Below are 24152 nucleotides of genomic sequence, written 5' to 3' on the forward strand. Positions count from 1 at the left end.
TATTCAAAAAGTTTAGTGACTACTTGGATAAATTGCTAAAAAAAAAATCATACCCACGGTGGAGGGTATGATTCCGATTAACGAAACATATCCTTTAGTGTATCACACGGTAATAAATGCCAACCGGCTTCAATCAATCATCCGTCAAGCACGGCAAGCCTACAACTGATTCGATATTTCCTAGCGGTGCAAAAGAAGCCCGGCCAGTTACCAATGGTACCCCGCCACGTTGCAACAACGCCAGTGTTGGCCCATCCAGGACCGGTCCTTCCATCGCGATGTTGTGGAACCCACCATGGGTCCATAACCCATCAAAGAGGTCAAGTCTTTCTAAAGAAGACCCTATAGAGTCTTCCAGAACCCCTGCTTATTCTCCATCTTCTCCACGTCCGTTCCCTGAGAGAATCACCAATACAAACTCGCCACGCGTCGAGCAACTCATTAGGACCGTTGGATCATCCAACCTGGCAAGGTGTAGAGCCAATCAGAGAGAAATAACTCGTGGCAATCCCCGACACGTGAGATCGCACAATTTTCTTGGTTGCTCTGCTCACTAGTCACTACATAATAATCCTGCCCCGCATAAGGAAACTGTGAAGTTGAATTTACACCATTTGCCACTGGAGGAAGATCTTGCTCGCCACCGGAAACCAACAACGACCATGAGGAAGTGGACGGTTCCTGCTGTTCTGTTTCTCCTGTGCCTTCTCTTCCTTCTTCCTGATCAAGGTACGATAAAGGCGAGCCATCCCTAGCTCAGGGTTTAAATTCCTCCATTAATGCTTTTGGATCTCGTGAATTTGAATTTTTTTTGTATATTTTATATTTTATATTTTACTTCCTGCGGTTGATGGAGTGCTGCTTTAGTACACCAGCAAGGTTTTCAGTAGTAGATCCGAATTGCGTACCGATAATGCGCTGTTGCATTGTGATTAAATGCTGAATTTGTTATAGCTAGTCAGTGGATGAAAATTCTGGTTGAGTTAATCCTTTTGAACTAGACATGTATCATTGCCATCATAAGTTGGCATGTGGTAAGATGGCATTTCGCGAAGTAAATCTCAGATTTTCTGGTGATGTTGTTGCTGCTTTAGTAGATGCAGCTAAGGTTTTCAGGATCAAATTTGATTTTGGTAGAAGACAATACGCTGTGCTAATTGATATTAAAATGTTGAATCTATATGACTGGTTGTTGAATTTGAGGAGGTGGATGACTTTTCTGGTTCTTTAGGTAGAAAAATACATGCAAATGCTGAAGTTGATTCTGATGCACCTGTGGATCCACGAAAGGTAGAAGAGAAGATCGGAGCTGTTCCTAACGGTTTATCAACTGATTCAGATGTTGTCAAGAGGTATGTTGTTGCTTACTGAGTTGCTCTGCTATGTTTATTCTGTATCATTGTTGATTTAAAACATTTGGGAGAAATCATAGTTATTTTGGAGTTTGTTGATATAGAGAAGCGGAGTCCATGTCGAGACGGACGCCTCGTGCTACTGCAGAGAAGTTCGAGTTTCAAGCTGAGGTGTCTCGGCTTATGGATATCATTATCAACTCCCTCTACAGTAACAAGGACATTTTCTTGAGGGAGTTGATCTCCAATGCTTCTGACGTAAGCATACTTGCATGCCAAATTTCAAAAAAGAAAGAAAGAAAAGAATTATAATATTATACGAGTCACTCAAGATGGTTGCTAATGTTTTCCTTTTCTTAATTAATAAATATTAGGCTTTGGACAAGATTAGGTTCCTATCACTCACTGACAAGGAAATACTGGGTGAAGGCGACACCGCTAAACTTGAGATCCAGGTTACTATTTCAAATTTCTCTTCTGGTTTGCTGATTAAAATAGTTCATTTTGTCTTTTATTGTTAAATGTCGTGTAGAATCAACTTCATGAATTGGATTTTCAATTAATATCTGAATGAATAAATGCAGATTAAATTAGACAAAGAAAAGAAAATCCTTTCGATCCGTGATAGAGGTATAGGTATGACAAAAGAGGATTTGGTTAAAAACTTGGGAACCATTGCCAAGTCAGGAACTTCAGGTGCGCAAGTTTCTGTGCGACTGTTTCGTATCATGCATTTTCAACTTTCTTGTACTTGCTAAATACAGATCTAACTAGTAACTACATCAAATTTTTTTGTTTTGGTGCAGCTTTTGTTGAGAAAATGCAAACAAGTGGGGATCTTAATCTCATTGGTCAATTTGGTGTTGGTTTTTACTCCGTGTACCTTGTAGCTGACTATGTTGAAGTCATTAGCAAGCACAATGATGACAAACAGTATGTGTTTTGTATTACTATTTTGTCCCTCATGAATTTGTCTGTGATAGTTGCTTTTGCAAGTGAATGGTTGACAAGGATAAAATACGTGACATCTTTCAATTTTCAGGTATGTATGGGAGTCAAATGCTGATGGTGCCTTTGCTATTTCTGAAGATGTCTGGAACGAACCGCTTGGTCGTGGAACAGAAATCAGATTACACTTCCGAGATGAAGCTCAGGAATACTTGAATGAGTCCAAATTGAAGGTGAGGAGATGGGATAAATATCAAATTGATTTTGAACAATTATTGTTTGCATTACTTGCTAGTTATCATTTTCATAATTTCTCTCTTTTAATTTTAGTCCTCAAGTTCTACAAGCCACTCCTAAATATAAAGTTTCTGTGAGGATCATTTATAATTGTTATGGTTATAGGTATGTTTTGAGTTTATTGTCTAACAAATGCATGTGTCCTGAAACCTTGCAAGCCTTTTTCATCCGCAAGATGGCTGTTACGTTGTGGATTACAAGCCCTTAAGCCTTTGATCTTCAAGTAGCCCCCCATGGTATATCTGTATTTGTGACAACTGTTGGTAACGGAAGATGTTTGAGCTATTTTTCAAATACCTCATGCACCCTAATTAACTATGAGCACTTCCTTCAGTCAGTTTTCTTAAACAATTCCTGTTTCTTTATCAAATGGTTTGCTTCTTACTGACCAATGTGCCCCTTAACTGACACATTGGATTTACTGCTGTGCGATTAAACTCATCTATTCCCGAGTTCAATACCTATGTTATCCTGGGTTTGTGGTTTTCATTTTTAAATTAATTTCAATTTTCCATGATTTCAGGAGTTGGTGAAGAAATATTCTGAGTTTATTAATTTCCCAATTTATTTGTGGGCAAGCAAAGAAGTGGATGTTGAAGTTCCAGCTGATGAGGATGATTCCAGTGATGAAGATGAAAAGCGTATGTACAATTTGACTTCCTGTTATGATTCTGTTATACCCCTGTTAGAGCTTTTCCCAGTTTCCAACAAAATTCTCTGTTGTAATTACTATGTTCTATGCCCCTCTCCATGAGTTAAGGTAACAAGGCAAAACCTCAATCTCATTTTTGCTTCATGGTCACATTTGTGATGTTAACAGCTGAAAGCAGCTCCTCTGAGGAAGAAGAGGAAGATGCTGAGAAAGAGGAGGATGAGAAAAAACCCAAGACAAAGAAGGTTAAGGAAACAACTTATGAATGGGAGCTTTTAAATGATGTGAAGGCTATATGGTTGCGTAACCCTAAGGAGGTGACAGATGAGGAGTACACGAAGTTCTATCATTCTCTTGCCAAGGTAAATCTTCTTGTTTTTTGTCTTGCAGGACACCTCTCAGTGCTATGTAGACAACTGATGAATTTTGTGGCATGGTACCTATCTGTTTTGAACATCTTTTGTTCTCTAACAGGACTTCAGTGAAGAGAAGCCCCTAGCATGGAGCCATTTCACTGCTGAAGGTGATGTTGAATTCAAGGCTGTAATCTTTGTGCCTCCAAAGGCTCCTCAAGATTTGTACGAGAGCTACTACAACACCAACAAATCCAACTTGAAATTATACGTCAGACGGGTTTTCATCTCTGATGAATTTGATGAGCTTTTGCCTAAGTATCTTAGCTTTTTGAAGGTATTAAAAGCTTGTTGGCTCATTAGCTATCAAATCTTGTAAAGTATTCCTATGTTAATATTTCGAGAAAAAAAATAATACTTTCGATGCTTGTGCCTAGGGTCTTGTTGATTCTGATACCTTACCACTTAATGTATCAAGAGAAATGCTTCAGCAACATAGCAGCTTGAGAACTATAAAGAAGAAACTGATTAGAAAGGCCCTTGATATGATTCGCAAGATTGCTGAAGAGGATCCTGATGAAGCTAATGACAAAGAAAAGAAAGGTAGGCCATCTTGTGCCTAAAGTAGTATGGATGCCTAGAAATGCTCTGTCCTGTGGTTTTCTTTTATTTTTTTCTTCTAGTTTTTTTGGTGACTGGTGCTATACTGTTCTGTTCTGTTAAAATGATTCCACATACTTGATCTTGAGCAATGCCATGTTTAATCTGCAACAAATTGTGGATTCCTGAAGAAAGTGCAAGAATGCAGAACAGAGAATTTTTTTTTTTTTAAATATTGAACTTAAGGCTTGGAATCTCTCTCTCCCCCCCCCCCCCCCCCCCCACAACCAAATCCTTTTGCAGATGTTGATGAATCAAATGAAAGTGATGAGAAGAAGGGTCAATATACAAAGTTCTGGAATGAATTTGGCAAGTCAATTAAGCTGGGAATTATCGAGGATGCCGCTAACCGCAACCGTTTGGCAAAACTTCTTCGATTTGAGACGTATGGAACTTTTTAGAAACTATACAAAATGATTATATTCCCTCTGATTGGTTTTGTGGGTGAATTTGTGACCTTTTGTATTCCAAATTTGCAGTACCAAATCGGACGGTAAACTAACTTCACTGGATCAGTATATCTCAAGGATGAAACCAGGACAGAAAGACATCTTCTATATTACTGGTACAAGCAAAGAACAGCTTGAAAAGTCACCTTTTCTTGAGCAGCTTACGAAGAAAAACTATGAGGTATGACATTTTTTCTCAGGTTATGTCAAACAGTGATCTGGCTTTTCTTTCACTTATCTTCTTTAGAAAATTCTTTTATTTGTCTGGTAATTGACAAACATGTAATTTTTTCTATTAAGAACTTGAGAATTCATCACCTCTTGCTAAGAAAATTAAAGCTGTTTACTGCCTATGCTTTATGATCAAATGACCTGACAAGTGCATATTAAGGAGTCATTTTTCTTTCTTAATTGTTTATATCATACTTGGTGCAGGTTATTTTCTTTACAGATCCTGTTGATGAGTACCTGATGCAGTATCTTATGGATTATGAGGATAAGAAATTCCAAAATGTGTCCAAGGAAGGCCTTAAAATTGGGAAGGATTCTAAGGACAAGGAACTGAAGGAGTCTTTCAAGGATTTAACTAAATGGTGGAAGGGTACCCTTGCTAGCGAAAATGTTGATGATGTGAAGATAAGCAATCGATTGGCAAATACACCTTGTGTAGTTGTGACATCAAAGTTTGGTTGGAGTGCAAATATGGAGAGAATCATGCAGTCACAGACCCTATCAGATTCTAGCAAGCAGGCATACATGCGGGGCAAGAGAGTGCTGGAGATCAATCCAAGGCACCCAATCATTAAGGAGCTCCGTGAGAGAGTTGTGAAAGACCCTGAAGTAATTCTTTGGCTCTCTTCTTGCATATAACCTCTTCAAGTATCTTAATTTCAGCTACTTGTCTAGTATAACTCTGTTGTTTAGTGGCTTTTGTTGGATTTGCTAATGTGAGGTTTTATTTTATCTGCAGGGTGAGAGTGTGAAGCAAACAGCACACCTGATGTACCAGACAGCTCTCATGGAGAGTGGATTTATGCTCAATGACCCCAAGGACTTTGCCTCACGTATTTATGACTCTGTGAAAAGCAGCTTGCATATCAGTCCGGATGCAGCTATTGAAGAGGAGGAAGATGCTGAAGAAGCTGAGGTAGAATCCAGTACAAAGGAAGGATCAGGTGAAGATGCTGAAGAAGCGGAGCCTTCTTCTGTCAAGGATGAATTGTAAGATGTCTTTAAAGAAAAGGAATGCTCTTGAAGAGGAGAATTCAGTTTTAGCTGTCCTCCCATTTGAGACAGTTCTAGGAAAACTCTAGAGATGGATCTTGTGTCTTAGAAGTGCATCGAGTAATTAGAGCACGGAGCACCCAAGTCTATAGGCTTTTGTAAACATAACCACCAGGAATTTTGTTTATCTTTCGTTTTACTTTTTGAGAAGCTTCAAGGCCCAAATCTGTTGGTCTTTGTGTCCTTGGATGCAATAGGAAGTTGTGCCTGGTCTTGCTCTCTCACCAATCAATAATCCAACTGGGTAGGTCTTGTGCATTTACCAAATTCGAATGTTAAAAGTAGCATGCACGATAGGAATCGACAGGTTTTTTTTTCCTCGCGCGCGCTGGGGGGGGGGGGGGTGGCGGAGTTGGTGTTGTGGTTCAGCAAATTGTAGATGTGAATTCAGTCCCAGCGGAAAGTGCATCTCCAAGCTCGAAGCAAAATGTCAAACTGGTTGCTGCTGGTTCCAGGACAAATGGAGCAAACGTTTGAAGTTAGTAGTCGTGTTCACTAATTCTCAGTTAGATGGTGCGGATGTCCTTCAACAGAAGGGTAATTAAGGATCACGATTAGATGATGCAGATGTCCTTTCATTTTGGGAAATTTTTTGTGGTTTCGGCTTGTGAAATTGATACCTTGAAGTTCTGAGCTTTAAAGGAAACGATAGAAGTTTTGGATGGTGTTAGGTGAAGGTTAACTGACTCATGCTGAAAGCTAATTGGGAAATAGATGCTCTGCAGCAAATTCTGTCTCACTACGTGGATTATCTCCGTGCAGCATGATTTGGGTTTAATAGCGTGGAGCTTATGAAATTGCTCTATTGTTGTACAAATTCCTACGCGTATCTGAAATTATCTATTTCCCTTATTTCTCTTCTTTTCTTTTTCCCGGGGGAAATACATACGGCTTAATCCGCATTGCATATGGGAGCCAGAAAATGCAATAATGCCTGTCATTTTTTATGCAGCTAGCATATAGAGCTCTTGGGGGGGCTGTTGGTGAGATATTCTGCTCATTGCAGCCATCTCTACGGTTCTTCGCAACCTTAGGAACATAGCTGAAAATGCCAAATGAAGCACGGAAGTCATCTCTGCGGTTCTTCGCAATCAAAAGAGCAAACACTACACTCAACTAGCGAATCAACTAATGCGGTGATACCGGGCCAGTATCCTGCCAAACACTTTCTTCACAATTGAGCTTGCCGTTGTCTTTACTCGTCATTTTAGCCTATATCAGTCCATTTTAAAATAGCGAGGCTTCCTCGTGCTACCTCCAAAGAATATGCCACGGAACTCGGTAGAGGGCAGGATGGATGGATCCTAGTTCCCAAGTATCTTGAAACAGCAAATTTGAGACTACGAAGAAATATTCCCACTTTTCACCTGCTGGCTAGATGTCTTACAAACATGGCCAATACTTTCAGATGTAATTGTAGCAAAGGCTGGGAAAACTTTTTCTCAAGATTCGTTCCATTGATTGAGGCACAACCACCGCACACCCGAACCTTTTGATTGCAACCATCCGTTATTAAATAAAACATCGCTAAGCCCTAAAAATTAACAAGCAAAGGAGGCCGAGTAGGAAAAGAAGTAGACGGCTACTAGTATTCTATTCTTTTTCTTCTGAAAGAATATGAGTTATACTACAGGAGAGTAAACTTTTTTGACTGTTCTTAGGGGTCAAACTTACATTACAGTTATGAGGAGCCCGTGTTTGACTTTGAGCTCTTAGAATGATGCAGCAATATTTGGTAAGGAACCTGGGAAATTATGATAAATACAAGACAGTCATAAATTTGATAATAACTTCGCTAATATTAGTGGAAGCTTGATTGACAACAAATTAGTTTTATTTTATAGGGGGATGACGCTTTCGGTGTCATCTCCCCTATATGAAATATTGTAAAGCTTTGCTTTAATATTATCAGAGCATTTTGTCTTCGTCCTTGTTTTTTTTTTTTTTTTTTTTGTCAAAAAAAAATTTTTTTTTTTGTCTTCGTCCTTGTTTGATTCCTCGACTTTAGGGCATTCAATATGAATTTTGCACATGGGACTAATTGAAGATTAGGAAAAGTGCCACTAGCTCATCCAATTCTGGTTGCTTTTGTTGATTCCTGATGCGGTGCATGTAATGTTTTGTCAATCAAAGGCCTCATTCAACCTATAAAATCACCCACCTATAGTCAATGTATGCGTCATTTGTCCTCGCTCGGTTCCTTTCTCCAGCAGAAGCCTTTGGGGATTTAAATTCAGTGCACAATGAACCTTTTCTTGCGTTTTTTCTGGCAATTGACATCAGTTCCAAAGTTTCAGTTGATCGTTGCTCGTGATCCCGCTTGATTTGAGGACAGTACAAACTACTACTTTCAACCTGTCTTTCTCATGAATTTCTCCAGGAACCAACGAATATAACCCAGAAAGCAGACTCTTACATTAAAAAGGGGTTTTGGCAGCATGTTGCAAGTAGCTTTAAAAATGAGCTCTTTGTCTATAGCAACTCCATTGTAATTGTGAACCTCTACTATGACATGTTATCAAGCATACAAGCTTAAAATGTGCTAATTGGATGGATGGTTGGGTAATTTAGAGTTGAACTAACTGTGCATTTATTTATCAAGCAAGTGGTCGCTATTAAACTTTCATTTAAGCTCGCAGTTGCATCGGCCAAATTTGCAATGAACCAGACACTTTGGAGGACGATTCCAAGATCATTTTCGATGTGGTATAATAAGACTAGTGTCAGCTTAACCAATCAGGGGACCCATAATGGTTAGTATCATTAAATAGTAGTAGTAGCATATGGTTTTCTTGTGCGCACTGCACTATACATATTAGTAATTAAGTACTTATCAACATCAAAGTTGTGGCGGACAATATGATTCCATTCCAAGTTGGAGCCAATCCCATTCCCAGGCCAACTACTGATCTTGAAATTCCAGCAACGTAGCAGAGCCTAACTTGAGGCGGGCCACTCACCGTTCACCAATCGCCAACCCTTTTTTGTTTGCACAATCGTAAAGCACATGTTAGTTTCTTCTACTATTACTTGCACGATCATTTTTGAGGATATTAAAGAAACGAAATGCGAATTTCGGAAAGCTCTGCGCTTTCTCCTCCTTTTTCACTTCTGATCATATCGACTGGGGCAGCAAAAGTAAGAAAAATTTTCTTTAGTAAACTTTCAGACGTGGCAAATGAACAAGATGAATTTGATTCACGATTGTTAAAAGAATCGCATACGTTGGGTGAATGTCAGTACCAGCAATTAAATTAATCTACATAGGATCTGTACATAAATTGCATGGAAAATTTGTGGTTTTACAATCTTCAGTGGATAGTCTCTGTCAAGGTGAATCTAAATCCACGTCTCGATCCAAAACGGTGGCATCGGGATCATCATCATCATCACGTGCATGGGCAAAGAGTCGAGAAATGAACTAGTAGTATAACTGAAGCAAAGACAGTGTGGCAAAGGTGATGATTGAAGCTATTGGAGTAGAGTGCAAGCCAAAGTTAGAAATGGTCCTTGATGAGTCCCCTGTCAAAAAGTTTGGCATCCACGAAGTGAATGGATCTTGATCCTCTGGTTGTGACCCTGGGTTGCTCGAACCACCAACTGTTCCTGTTGCAACCGGTGGCCCGTTTGTTGAGTCTGATGAAGAAGAATCTCTCGAAGACTTCTGGCTGCAGGGGGGCGAAAAAAAAAAATCAACCATCAAGTAACAAGCACTTTTAAACATGCGAATGAACAGTATGAAATTGTAAATTCTAAATTAGAATGTTTCCACCACCACGGGGGGGGGGGGGGGGGGAATTGACTACTGAAGTCGATCAATTAATTATACATGTTTTCATGCACAGTAAAAATACTTGTTAATTAGAATGGGTGGTAATTTTTTATGTGGTTCTTGCCTTGACAAGAACATAAAGTGGAGAAAATGCTGTCCCGAGTAAGCAGGGTATTATGCAAGTAACTTATCGGTATCTCTCCTCTACCCAAAAAATTTGACGAACACGGGCCGGGCAGCGATCGTGGCAGTTTTCAGAGGGATATAAAGTGATGTGTCTCGTAGTAAAAAGCAAAGATACTGGTTGTTTTCAGAAAGAAGAAAAGGTCACAGAAGAGATGTATTGTCACTTTTAAGATTCTCTCAACAGTTGCCTACTTCGATTCCATTTCCTTACAACCAAATAAGAGTACAAAATAATGAAACCAATGCTGCCTACTAAATCGAATGATAACTTCATAGTCCAATTCAGATTATGCATGGTAAAATCCTGCAGCTACGTGCGTGCAATACTGCAGCACAGTTTAAAAGTAGAAGCAGAAATTATTAAGTTGGAGGCCCTGAATCCCTCATCTCGTCAATGGCTTCAGAAAAGTAGGAAAAAGAAATAGTACTCCATAAGTAATCTTTTTTTTTTTTTCCCTAAAAATAAGAAATGGTACGGAAAGCAGTAGAGTAGAGATGGAATCGATCAGCAAAAGAATATTGGAATGAGAACAAACAAACAATTTCTTAATAACGGTTGGTGGGTTGGTTGGTTAGTGGTTACCTTGTGGTGGAAGGGCAGAATGTAATCGTATAATCGGCGCCTTTACATGTAAAAGTACTCGTGGCATCGTCGTAGGCGTAGCTATAGGCCCTGGGACACGCATTCTTGAAAATCTCCGAATACATCGACGGCCTGCAAGTCGACGGTGAGCCATACTCTCCGCTGCAACAGTACTCCGGACTGCCAAATGCCTCGCATGCACTCTTGCATGCCTGCCCCTCCCCGCCCCGCAATTCGTTGGGGCACATCCTGTTCAAGTCAGTCGCACACCCGGTTGCCCCGCAAGCACCTGACCCCCCACTTGGCTCCACCATCATTGGCAGATTGTACCCGTCCACCAGGCTGACGTCGTAGAAGTCCTGGGTTCCCGAGTCAGGGCCAGACCCGACTGTGAACTCCGCAAGAGTTGCGGGTGGGGTTGCCCCTGCACCATTGCACTCCAGCTGGTTGGACCCACAATCGCCGGTGGCGCAGCTTCCTTGCCCGGTTGAGGGGTCGAATGTACAACCTGTTCTGCCCCAAAACCGGCCTGACCAGCTGGGAGGAGCTTGGAAGGACCTGGACCCCCCCGGTGGAAGTTCAAACCCGGTGCTGTCCAACTTGGCGCTGCCGGCGTTGGCTAATATTCCTGGCCATACCATGTGGTTGCACCTGTTTACTAATGTAAATGTAGCCCCTGAAATTCCTGCCAAAAAACACACACACACACACACACATATAAATACAACGTCAACAATCAGTCCATTAATGTGATTCTTAGTATGATCATCAGTTACATACACACACAAACGTCACGTGCATGTTACATGTATATGTGTATATATATATATAACTAGCTAGCTGAATCAACGTTAATAGAGTAGGTTTTTTTGTAATTAACTGAAAATTAAAAGAAAAAGGAAATAGTAAAAGATAATGTTACTGCATCCATTAGGATACAAACCTTTGCTGTTGATCACTAGGAAAACCAAGATGATGCGAAGACAGAAACAAGTCGAGGACATTGGCAGAATTGGAATCAATCAATGAAACTTAACGGGAAGATGAAGAATATATAAAGATGGCTTTTCTTTTTCTGTGATCAAATGAGGACGGTTGTATTAGGAAAGAAGAGGACGCTGTGGAATGATAAGTAAAGGGTTTTTTGGGATGATAGGTAGCTGTAAGATAACAACAATGGGGTTTGGGCAGTTGGGGTGTAATACCCATAAAATTATGACAGGTTTTTATGGGGAGAAAGGAGGAGATTGATTACAATGGTGATCTGACGAGGAATGAGGCTGGGGGGATGCTGATATGGAAGTCTTTATATATATATATATATATATATATATATAGTTGCTGTTTAAGTAAGATATGCTAAAGTTTGGTGTGAATGCAGGAATAGGAGGTTGACTAGTAGTGTCAAATCTGCACAAGTTTACGATATTTCCTGGAACAATAAACAAATTGGAAGCGGCTGGCGAATTGGCAATGGCCCCTCCTGTGGTATGTACGGTATACTCCTGTGGTATGCTGTATTGTTTTGTATATAAGGGTCTCACTTTTGTTTAATTTAAGATGCCAAGTGCATCCCAAGTAACAAGCAAATTGGCACTCTACGTGAAATGAAACTTTTCTATTGGTTCTGGAACCGACATGAGATGAAACTTGTTATCGGGGCTGCTCAAAGGGAACAAACCTCCCTAACTGTGGTGTGCAACAATTCTGACTGAAACAGTCTATTATTCCGCGGAGAACTGGTGCTGGGGCCTCGCCCTAGTTGTGTCAACATATTCCGCCTAACTATAGCGATCAGAAAATTGAGATCAAGAATCTAGCCTTTCTCCTTCTTTCGTTCAATGTGGCAGGATTCCTACATTGCTACAGTCTCAAGTCTCGACCCCCTTTTCCATGGAATTAGATTCCTAATCAAGTTTTCAATTGAAGATACAAAAAAAAAACTAGTTCGTTGAGCTTAGTCGATGATCTGTAGGAAATGTACAAATTCAAGTTGTAGATTCGAGTGAGCCATCCAATAATCGATCGGTCAAAACGTTCAGCAAGAATATTTGAAGTTCCTTTCACTTGTCTTCCATTAGCAAATGGATTTTGAATTTCTTTTCTTTTTTCTTCTCTGGTATTGTGGGATAAAAATATTTATCAATTTGAAAAGGTAAATTTCTTAAAATAAATTAACTTTGTGACATGCTTGTACTCAAACTCCGTATATCTGCAACAATTTATAATCTGTTAGTCACTGTATGAAGGACCAAATAAAAGGAAGTAGGAATGATGTACCGAGTAAAACGCGACCAAAATTAAACTGTTGCTCATCATTAAAATCTTAAAATTTTGGTGGGAGCGGGAGGTCAAATGTTCAATCTTTGCCTTCCATCATATATACCACTTAATTGTGACGAGTTCTTTGTCGGCTTCTTTTTCCTCTACACTAGAGTAGAGAGGCTATATACAAATGTTATAGTTGCGAAAAAAGAAAGAAAGAAGAAGAGTAAAACACTTTTCTGTTTCTGTTCTCAGTCATCACTGCACATTTGATGTTATATTTGATATGGAGACCACTGAGTCAATATTTCGGTGTCAACGAAATCATCAATCATAGCAAGTGTTGGCCCATATTTGGGTTTAATTCCTAAAAGAAATCTTGGATCGACCAAGTGATCATTCGTGGGGCGGTGTTTGCTTTTTTCCTTTTCTTTAATTATCTCCATCTCTCTCTCTCTTTTTTTTAACCTTGCATTTAAACGAGAATAATAATAATGCTCAAAATCCACTCGCATTGGTAGGTCATTTCAAATTTTTGGTTGGATTGCCACCAAGCTTGCTTAACAGAGATCGTAGCTAATTAAAAAGGGCTTGTGTTTTCTTATCCAGAAATAAATGTACACACAAACGCCGGAAATGAAATCGGAATTTATGGAGGATTTCGGCTGCATCATCTCATTTCGCCAATGAACCGGAGCTTAATTTTAATCAACGTAAACGTCCACAGACATGTTAATCCATGTGGATTGGATTGAAACGAACCCATTTCATGTAATTTCTGTTAAGACGTTTGTTGTCAATATTAAGCCATAGGACAAGTCATTTCAGCATCAACAATACTTCTCCTGGTGATGGAAGTAGAAAAGATGTGCAAGAGATATGATTCAAACCCTCCCTCAAATTTCACAAAGAAACTGCAAGTACGAGTACGTAGCTAAGGTCCCTGGCCATATGAATATTACGACTGCAACTGAAATCCGTAAATGCGAGCTGAAGAAGGCAGCGCTGGAAAAGTGAAAACTGAAAAGTGCGAGGCTGCCCTAAAGAAATGGACATAAGAATGAAAAGAAAGAAGAAATTGTGCAACTCCACGTCACTGTGTCCGTGCTGGCGTGGAAAGCAGCAAGATTCACTGTCCCACTCATTCATTTGGTTTGCTTATTTGCCGTAAATTAAATGAAAACACCCCTATCCAAAAGTGAACCATTTTGCTGGATAATTTTGTTTTGTATAGAAGATTAATTATTCTAAAAGTGAACCAAAGTAGAACTTATTGGCTATAGTGTTTACTTTAGGAGTTGATGTTGACGACCTTGGGCACCCACGTCAGGATGGCCGAGTGGTCTAAGGCGCCAGACTCAAGTTCTGGTCCTCGTGAGAGGGCGTGGGTTCAAATCCCACTTCTGACATTAATAACACCAGTATTTTTCTGTTTTTTTTTTTCCCCAGCAGCGTACATGGTGAGAAAATAAACATACAAGCATCAGGTCCCCTGGGTGCTACTGTAAATGCTGGAAAATGATCAGTCAGAATTAGGAGGGAGGCTATAGCAACTGGCAAGAAATAAAGAGTTGCAGAAAGCTACACGATGCATGGTGCGGATAGGAAGGAAAATGCTTACGCTGTATAGCAACTGTCTTCTTTATGCTGTGAGCTTCGTCAGGGAAATTAAGATAAGTTCTACTCGAAAAGTTTACTTAGGTACCTTTTTCTTTAAGGAAAAAAAATTTTAAGGGAAGAAAGAAAAACAGAAAAAGAACAGTAAAAGCTTTTACTTTCCCAAAAAAAGGTTCAGTAGAGGAAAAGTCTGCTCACTGGCTGGTGCTGATTTGATCTGCTGATCGGTTCTTACGTGGGAGAAGAAACGTAAGTCGAGTGATCATTGACACAAACAGTTGAGATTTCCACCACTTACTATGGATTGGTAAAGGCTCAGAACATAATATTAATGTTTCTTAATTGTCCGAATTACATCTTTTTGACATAGTGGCATTATCTTCTTGACTCATTTCATCATGCTGTCATGATTAACCCCCTGATTCTTGTGCCTGGACTCATGCGGGTTAAATACAAAGCAAAACAAGAATTGTCATACAGGAGCAACTAGCTAGCTAGAAGGAGAGAGGAAAGTAGTAAATTGATGGATGGAAAATGCTTTCTTCATAGGTTCACTGTCATGGCTGATAAACTTTGTCAACATATTGTCTATGACGCGTCACCATATCCAGAATGAGATCAACCGTCAACGTCGGTCGGTGCTCCCTCTTTCTGACCTATTTAACAGTTAACATACGATTCGATTGTACTCAACAACTAATTACGAGGAAGAACGTGCATTGACATGTTTTGGTGTCGTGTAAAGGGATCATATCCCATGTGGATAATTGTATTTCTTTTTCCCCATCCATGTACCTTTTGATTCGTTATCCCATTTTATCTTCCTTTATCAAAAGGTTTGTGTCATCCTCTCAACAAAAAAAAAAAGCTACGTGCCCTTGGTCGATTGGAAAGCTCCCTAATTAAGGAGTGGGGTGGTTTTGCTCTTCCATTTGTCTTCCTGCCGCCAGCCCGCAGGTAATTCGGTAAAAGTTCGTTCAAGAAAGAAGAGCAACCTAAAAATTCGTCCGTCCCATTTCTGGACTACTAGTACTATTCTTCAATTGCAGATGTGGTACGAACCCTTAATTAGGGCATGCATGTTCTATGCTCTCTCCCTCTCTCTGTTTTCTCTTGGTAATTACTTAAAGGCAATAATTAATATATATGTGTGTACATAAATATATGTGCATGCATGGTAGAGAGTATTGCACGCATAAAAGTGGGGGGTGCTGGCAGCAGGTGGTAATGGTAAACACTCTGAAAAATCTGGTGTCTATCTTAACATAAAGAAGCTTCTTTAAATAGCCTATTGCAGGAACCTATAAGGAGGAATGCAAGAAAGAGAGGGGACGTGGAAAAAGGAAGGATACGTGATGTGGAACCTCAAAAGCAAGCAAACGTGATGGCGTAGAATGTCGGAAGAAGATCGACTCTTTTCTTCCTCCTTCCCCCACAACAACAAAAAAAAAAAACCAATTTAAAGCATTCTCTAAACACATCGCTTTTCATCCGAGAAAAATAGCCATTAATGGAACGTCCCCAACTATAAACTAATTACTACGTAAATGCTATATATCTACTACCTTCTGAGCTAAGTTTTCTTGTCTTCTTCTTCTTTTTTTTTTTTTTTTGTGGCATGTTTTCTTGTCTTCTGGTCAATGGACTAGGACTGGTTCACTCATTTGTTAAGGGCTAAAAATACGTGTTTTTTAGACCATTTGGAGAGCTAAATATAATGAATGGGTTTTTCGTTGGTGATTATTTATTTGGTGTTAGGTTAACCAGATTACCACACTGCTTACCAGTTAAATCAGGGTAACCTTCGGAATTATGGTCCTTAATTTGTTGGGTCTATTAACTTATCGTATCCTAATCAGATGGCATTTGTGCTATATCTATGCCTTTCAAGATTTAGTTAAGGAAAGGTTCCTGTTGAAATCAGTATACATATATATGCATGACATAAACTATCTGAATATATCGCCTTGACGAAACTATCTGAATTATTCTCCTAGAAAACTTCAGTCTTTCTGCTTCTATTGCGAATGAATCCAGGATATAGAGTTCACCAAAAGAAAAAATGGATTTCTACTCAAGGCCACGTATCAATCTGTCGGAGGATACGGTGCAATGCTAGGCCATCGTAGTTTGACCTCAGCTAATTAAGTTTAAATGTTTAATTATTGGAAAAATAAACAGACAATGAAAAAAAAGGGAAAAAAAAAACGGATCAAAGTTCATCCCACTGGAAATCTTTTTTTTTTTTTTTTGTCGACACAGGGGTGTCCGGATCAATTCTTACGGGGCCCAACTAATCTCCTGCCGCCCGGGAGAGGATATCCCACTCCACACCGAACACGTTAACAACGGAACTTGAACCCTGGACAAGCCAGGAAGATCGCCATATCCTAAGGAGGGGAAGCGGATCGCTCAAGCTATCCCGCAGGAACAAAGACCAGCCACGTAGAATGGTAAGTTGTGGGAGGTTGACCTCCAGCATCCCCAAAGAAGGGGATGACCACTGGACCAAATGGCCAGTGGCTCATCCCGCTGTAAATCAATTAACAAAATTCTGTGGGATCCATCTCAGAAACAAAAATGCTCAGGATGGAGGATTCTTCATTCTTGCACTGAACTAATCAAGTGGGTGTAAAATGCAAAGGGAAAGGAATTCAGCCTAAACGTCACCACCAGTCATGTTGTAGAACAATATCCAAAACGGAGCGAGCTCATCCCCTGATCACCAATCCCTTTTTATATCATATCATATCATATTAGTACAATTTACAATATCCCATCCACCTGTGCTGCTGCCTCGACATTCTATTATTAATATTGCTCCATCAGCTGCTTTTATTTGTTTTTATTGATTCACAGGTATCAGCAACAGCAAAACATTAAGATCGAGGAAACAACAATACATGACCAAACAATAATTTAAGATTCTTCTGATTGATCTGTAGTATATACATACTAGGGCTATTATCACTATACTAACGCAATAAATATTTTGTGTAACCTAAATTCTGAATCTCCTACCCCTCTACGCTATATTCTTAAAAAAAAAAAAAAAACAAACAAAAATTTAAGAACAATTGGCACCACCCCTACAGCTACTCCGCCTACTATCTTGTGTATGTGTCTGCTATAATTAGACTCTGCTATTTGTGTTCCTCCATGAAAACGAACTACTGCCAGTGACCTGAGCAGAGGGGATTTGGTCCCACTTGCTAAGCTAGCTAGCTTTCCATGGTGACTGGGTTCGTCGTCATGTGGGCCGGAATTTGGGACCACAGAACGGCAAGGACCAGATAAACTGAATGGCCCACAGGTGGTACGCCACCCGAAACCGGACAAGGTTAGATGGGCCTCCGTGGAAGGTAATGGGTCGCGAAAAGTTGGTGCTAGATGTGGACTGAGAGAGGGAGAGGGGCAGAGAAACGGATGGAAGAAAGGCCAAAAGGAATAGAAGAAGTTAGAAGTGGTGACACAACCGCCACATTGCTGCAGCGATGGCGACAGCAGCGGCAATGGCCTGCGATCTGAACGCGTGCATGCACGAGGATGCTGCAGCACCGCTCTCCTCCAAATCTGCACCCTGGTATATCATGGTTCCGTTGATCAGCGGTGTGTTGTTGTCGTCATCGCCCGCCGGAGTTTGTGTTGATTTTTGGCTGCGGTTATATCACATGGTACATATATTATTAGCAAAAAGGTACGGCAGCCTTATTAATAATAAGTAATTTCAAGTAGCATAGCATGCATGTTGTCAACTTGGATAAGGAACAAGGGACATGGCTATCAACTTGGGTTGCCAAAAGTTAATCGAAGTCGGGGTTTCCTGGCGCCAACTAAAATAGATTAGACAACCAGGCTGCATCTAATCTAATGGCACTGGAGCAGAGTTTTTGCCCACCAGGCTGTCCATCCATTCTCTTCAATGGCGTAAATAATTAGTAGTCAGTTGCCGTCCATCCAATTCTTTATCCCATCCCGTTTTCAATTTCCCATAAAAAAAAAAAAAAATGTCAAAATTTTCAGGCTGACCATCAGCAGTTTGGTCTATGACAATATCACTTATATCACAATCAGCATGCACATATTGACCCCCCCAAATAATGACGACAATCCCATCACCCATGCTTCACTCAAAGCTGGCAAAAGACTACTAAAGTTTCGATCAAACCTCCACCGAATTGTCTAAATTTTGGTTGACAAAACTTTTTTAGCCGTTGAACCGCAGAAACCTCCTCCAATTATTAGGTATACCGCACAATACTATAGTACTGTACTCCTGTAAATTCCCGATTCTGATTAACAAGTGATACTGTCGCTTTCATCAGCCCCCGCCCCCCAAACGACAGAGTTAGGAGAACATGGAGACAAGAATAGGCCTCGTAACGCGTGACATTTAAGGACCCAGTGGAAAAAAAAAAAAAACCGGATCAAGGCCTCACAAAATTAATTAATTAAAATCTCTCCCTAATTCAGATCGGTTCAATTCATATTTTTAAGTTGACAATTAAATTAAAATCATACAAATTTATTATCTGAATATTCTGCGTAAATTTACGGCCATTACTGGGAGCGAGGGACTCAGAATTTACCTGGTGTTGGGAGGTGGGCAGAAGGTAATAATGTAGTCGGCGCCGGCACACGTGAAGATACTGGTCTTATCATCGTAGGCATAGCTATAGGCGCGCGGGCACGCGTTCTTGAACACCTGCGAGTAACTGGATGGCTTGCACGTATCAGGAGTGTTATACGCGCCGCTGCAGCAATACTGAGCTTGCCCGAACGCCGCGCACGCGCTCTTGCACGCCACTTTCTCCCCGTCGCTGCTCGTGACCTTCAGGTCCGAAGGGCACGCCCCGTTCAAATCAACCACGCACCCCGTGGTTGTACAGTTGCCACCGGAGCCACCTTGCGGGACCACCAGCATGGGGAGGTTGTAGCCGTCCACCAGGCTGACGTCATAGAAGTCCAAGCCACCGGCCCCGTCGAGCGTGAATTCAGCCAGGGTGGCGGGCAGAGCAGCGTTGCCGCCAGCACATTCTACCTTTCCGGAGCCACAATCCCCCGTGACGCAGCTGAAGTTGCCGGAGGAGGAGTCTCCCGTGCAGCGGGTCCGACCCCAGAAGCGGCCACCCCAGGAGGAAGGTACTTGAATGGTCCTGGACTCTCCAACTTGAAGAGCAAAGCCGGTGGTGGAAAGCGGGGCAATTCCGGCATTGGACAAAATGCCGGGCCAAATTGTGTACTGGCACTTGTTTACTAATGTAAATGTTGCTGATGCATAAATTCCTGCGTTATCGTAGGACACGACAAATAAATCCTGTTATGTGTGAAGCGCAAATGCATTGCACGGTTCAAAATTCTAATGAATGCTGTAAATAAGTAAGATGGACAATGTTTCGTTTAATTAGCATCAATTTGATTCAAATTCCAGGCTAGTGAATGCTATGTTTCCTCTTCCGTGATTTTTGGAGCAAATTAGCTTGGGCTAGTTACCTGATGTGAATTGATTAATGAGTGTAAACAGCAGGGGGAATAAATAGAGTTGAGCCATGAATGATATCGTGCTACTACACTTGGAAAAATGGAAAGAAGGAGAAGGAGGTGGCGGCTTGAGAGGAGGAGACAATGGAAATCAACCTTCTTCTTCTGCTGCTATAGGAAAACTGGAAAGCAGGGGAAATGCAAGGGTGGTGGGGGGGGTGGTGTGAAGAGAGAGAGGGAGGGGGTTCTGGTGGGCAAGGATGGCCGCAGGGGTGTATATATAGAGAATCAGAAGGTAGGAGCGATCGGTAGTTTTTGCAGTAGTGATGGGCCCCCATGAGACGAGGTGGGGGATGATGAATTTGGGCTGCCAGCGTCATTGAGTTTGTAACTGGCGCCGCCTTCCTCTGTTTTGTAAAGCAAGGCGTTCTCTGTTTTGTAAAGGCTACTTACTGCTCAGTATTAACAAGAAAGCCCTCTTCCTAAATTAACACTGCGATGTGTGCAGATAGCTTCCCAATTGGACACTTGCTGATAAAATGGAATGGATTTAGCAAATATTAAATGGGCTTTCCAGTAAATTTAAGTCGTCATTTCAGGTTTGGAGTACACATTTTTACGTTTGCGGTTGTGGTGAATGATGCAGAAGTTAAAACGTTGTTTCTTGTTTTTAGTTTCAGCATTAGCGTACTGATACATGCATTACACTCTGCTCCACGATTGAAATTGACACTGTAGAGATTCGCAGCCCTTTGGCTTTGATGATGATAAGTGATAAGTGCATTTTCTTTCCTTTCTTTCTTTCCATTTGAGAAGAGAAATGGAAATGAAGAAGGACCAGTGTGTTTTGGGGGGGAGTGCATTTATCAGGAGGTCTGCCTTTCAGTCAAATTTGCCGTTTGTAAGAGACTCCAAACCAAAGTGCAAAAGTAACACGTACTGTAGAAGAAGAAGTTATGATGATCTGATGATTGTGTGGAACACGTACTATTTGTTTTGGGACCCAAGTCCAAAAATATATAGATGATGTTTGACCCTTGGCAATGTGGTCAAGACACATGTTCTAATTTCTATACATCTCATTTTTACCGATATTTTACCTCAGCAGATTGGGGTGCTATATGTACTTAGTATGTGGATTGAATATGTAATGTAGAGTACACGGAAAGCAAAGTTTAGAAGTAGCCGTATCTGCATCTACTTACAGATACAAAATTGAAATATTTGAAACGTTTAAGCTAGAGACTCCTATCACCAGGGAGGGGCTTAAGTCCCTCGTTGAACTGTAGGTGAGGTTCAAATCTCATATATAGCGAAAAAAATTTAAGAGTTGTGTCATAACACTCCCTTGATCTAGTTGGGTCTGTATACCCACTAGCCAGCGAAAAAAATCTAAGGGTTGTGTCATAACACTCCCTTGATCTAGTTGAGTCTGTATACCCACTAGCTCCTTACCACAGCCTCCTTAGGCTCCCCCTCTCCCTAGATTGGGATAGAGTAAGTTATACAAATGTATCATTGCTGACAAAAAAAAAGAAAAAAAGACTCCTATCACAGCTTCCTAAAGATATTCTATGCGAGTATCATTATTCCCAATAACTTTAAGAAAAAAATGGGGGCAGACGCAGAACGTGACATGTAAATGTTACATCAGTGGCTGTCTGCTTAAAATTTCTAATTGAAGAGGACTACTCTTATCAAATCAACAAAAAAACAAAACTGTTTGGAGGCACGAAGCGATAAGAGGAATGCTTGCAAGCATCAACTACCGGGTAGCTAGCTTAAATAATTAAAGCTCACTACTAGGATCCACCACAACAGTCGACTGCTATGCAATATGCTTTTTGGAACTGGTTTCACATGATAGAACCACAAGGAATCATGCCAATTAGCACTCTTAAAGTGTGTTTACCATTTTTTTTTTTGGGTTAAAAGAAAAAATTTCTTACTTAGAAAAGGGGCGAGATTTAAGAAGAGAAGAGGAGGAAATGGGATTAGAATCCATAACTTCTTCAAGATATTTTAGTTCAATTCGACATTGATCGAAACAGTTTTATGATCGAACTTAAGCGCATTTCTAAAGCCGATTAGAGAAAAAACAATCCAAGTTCAATAATATAATTGTCGCTGATTGGGCATGATGCAACCGAGATATATATATATATATATATATATATATATATATATGGCATAAAATTTCAAATGTAACGCAAAGCTTTTTGAGTGTAGGGCTGGTTTTGAGGGGGGATAAAAACCCCATCCTGCAAAAGATAGGGCAACACAAAAAAGGGCGTAGATGTAGAAGAAAAAATCTCAAAGGATCAGTCGCTGTAGCGTAATTACATTGGCAATTTGGCTGTTATGCAAGCATTTAGAAGACATTTCTATCCATAGTGTGCCCGGAAACAACCGTCGGCTGGCCGTTGCTAAGGTCCCCACTTTGAAAGGCTAACCATTAAATAAAGAGGACCCTGTTGTCGTAGAGATATTGATCAAGAGATACACGAGCAGTTGAAGCCAAATTGGTATTTTCAGGAGAGCATTCAATCAATGATTCTGATTGTTTCTACAACCCACAGGAAATATGTAGAAAGCATGCCAATCACATTTGGTATTTCGATTAAATAAACAAATTAATAAATTGGTTGAACAGATAAACATCATTGCTCAATACCACTAAACTTGGGGGGAAGAAGCTCCTGGCACAACGTTTGGTTCGTCTCCACAATCCAGTTAGCACACCACGAAACAGGAAATGTCAACGAGACCATATCATTATTGCTTTCCAAAAAAAAAGGGGATTTCGAGAATTGAAGTTACTGTGCTAGGTGGGAAAAATTGGCGGCTGAATGTAGCAGCAGTTGTAGTATTAAAACAGAAAGAATCCCCATTTGGTGATATTTTTTCCATCGACCAATTCGAGAGACTTCAAAGCTCAAAGATGCCATTCTTTCGGTGTCTCATCAAGTCCAATTGGGCTCCTCTGTTCTCTCTCACGGTCTCACCTAACCATAATATTACTATCACAATAAAAGAGTAAAGTAGATTGTTGGCGTCAAAAATCTTTTCATGTTTTTTAAAGCTCAATTTAAGCAAACAAATAATAATGTTTCATCAATTCATGCACTTGACGGATGGGGTATCAATCGGATTACGACAATTACCAGTACTAGGAAGGCAGGCATGAAGGATCAAATTAGCAGACTAGGAGCTAACATTTGACTGTCAAGTGGTAGCTTAGTTTACCTGCATTTACGGTCTGTTTCTTCATTCGTTGAACTGCCGCCACCTTCTATTAATATTTAATAGGCGGCGGTAGTGCTTGCTTTGGTCCGGTTCAATTAAAATAATGAAGAGCACAGATTAGTAGTTCTTGGTGGAAAACAAAAAAAAGATGATGTGACGCGGGAGTTGTGTCGAGGCCAAACTCAGGAATGACGGAGTGACGTTTCTCCATGCTTACCGGGCTACCTTCTTAAATGTATGAATATCTGTAAATTTTCCAGTGTTTGATTCCGATTTTAAATGTACAACTTGGATTAGTATGCTTGTACCCGTTTGGAACTTGGATTAGTATGCTTGTATGTGGAAACCTTGGTCAAAACCAAATGGCTCATCCAATCCAATGCGCATTTTCCCATCCTATAATACGATTTTGACTCTTACCAGACATCGTCACAGGCTGAACTCTGAAGGCTTCCAGACAGAATCTGGTTTCAACTTTGAACATTGAACTTAACTTGTAGAATCGTATTTGGCTAAAATAATGCTCCGTCGTCATGAAACTGCCACATTGGGACCGTAACTACTTCCGAAACGCCAACCAGCAACCAGGAGGAAACCGGGAGCTTTGACTGCTAATGAAGAAACATTTGTAGATTGTGTATGCGTAAATTAGCAGCCTTTGCCTCCCCACCAAAAATGCCACATTTCAGTGGCTTGTTTTTAAAAAAATCCAGGCGAGTGTGCTGTGCATCCGTTTGGTCCGGTGGTATGTTCAGTCCCCTCCGGACAATGATGGAGCCAAGGGGGGACAGAGGGGGCCATGGCCCCCCCTAAGTTTTGAAAATTTTAATTCATAATATATAAATATGTGTGTAAAATAAAATCGGCCCCCCCTAAATTTTTACAATTTTAGTTATATATATATATATATATATATATATATATATATATATATATATATATATATATATATATATGAATTAGTTATCTTTGAATTACTTTTTTTCTTCAGAAAAAGTTATTTATTT

The 24152-nt window shown here is 40.4% G+C and overlaps 3 protein-coding genes and 1 non-coding gene across 4 annotated transcripts; 2 read left to right on the plus strand and 2 right to left on the minus strand.

The window, feature by feature from the left end:
* The first annotated feature begins 564 nt into the window (after positions 1–564).
* Positions 565–6160, plus strand: LOC113713775 (endoplasmin homolog). The gene is made up of 15 exons (XM_072068330.1): positions 565–729; positions 1232–1352; positions 1457–1610; positions 1727–1807; positions 1937–2048; positions 2159–2285; positions 2395–2533; positions 3121–3238; positions 3418–3611; positions 3724–3939; positions 4040–4205; positions 4506–4647; positions 4742–4892; positions 5147–5551; positions 5682–6160. The coding sequence occupies exons 1-15, from the start codon at positions 663–665 to the stop codon at positions 5934–5936; spliced, it is 2448 nt and encodes an 815-aa protein (XP_071924431.1). The 5' UTR covers positions 565–662; the 3' UTR covers positions 5937–6160.
* Positions 6161–9167: 3007 nt separating this feature from the next.
* Positions 9168–11687, minus strand: LOC113713747 (thaumatin-like protein 1). Its single transcript, XM_072068331.1, has 3 exons — positions 11480–11687; positions 10537–11221; positions 9168–9663 (listed from the first exon to the last, which is right to left on the minus strand). The coding sequence occupies exons 1-3, from the start codon at positions 11538–11540 to the stop codon at positions 9417–9419; spliced, it is 993 nt and encodes a 330-aa protein (XP_071924432.1). The 5' UTR covers positions 11541–11687; the 3' UTR covers positions 9168–9416.
* A 2439-nt stretch (positions 11688–14126) lies between these two features.
* TRNAL-CAA (transfer RNA leucine (anticodon CAA)) lies at positions 14127–14210 on the plus strand. Its single transcript has one exon. It is a non-coding gene; the product is annotated as a tRNA-Leu (tRNA).
* A 3112-nt stretch (positions 14211–17322) lies between these two features.
* Positions 17323–20148, minus strand: LOC113714766 (thaumatin-like protein 1b). The gene is made up of 3 exons (XM_072069108.1): positions 19912–20148; positions 19008–19704; positions 17323–18074 (listed from the first exon to the last, which is right to left on the minus strand). The coding sequence occupies exons 1-3, from the start codon at positions 19967–19969 to the stop codon at positions 17876–17878; spliced, it is 954 nt and encodes a 317-aa protein (XP_071925209.1). The 5' UTR covers positions 19970–20148; the 3' UTR covers positions 17323–17875.
* Positions 20149–24152: the final 4004 nt, after the last annotated feature.

Source organism: Coffea arabica, chromosome 10c (assembly GCF_036785885.1).
Source record: "Coffea arabica cultivar ET-39 chromosome 10c, Coffea Arabica ET-39 HiFi, whole genome shotgun sequence".
In the NCBI taxonomy this organism is placed as follows: Eukaryota; Viridiplantae; Streptophyta; class Magnoliopsida; order Gentianales; family Rubiaceae; genus Coffea; species Coffea arabica.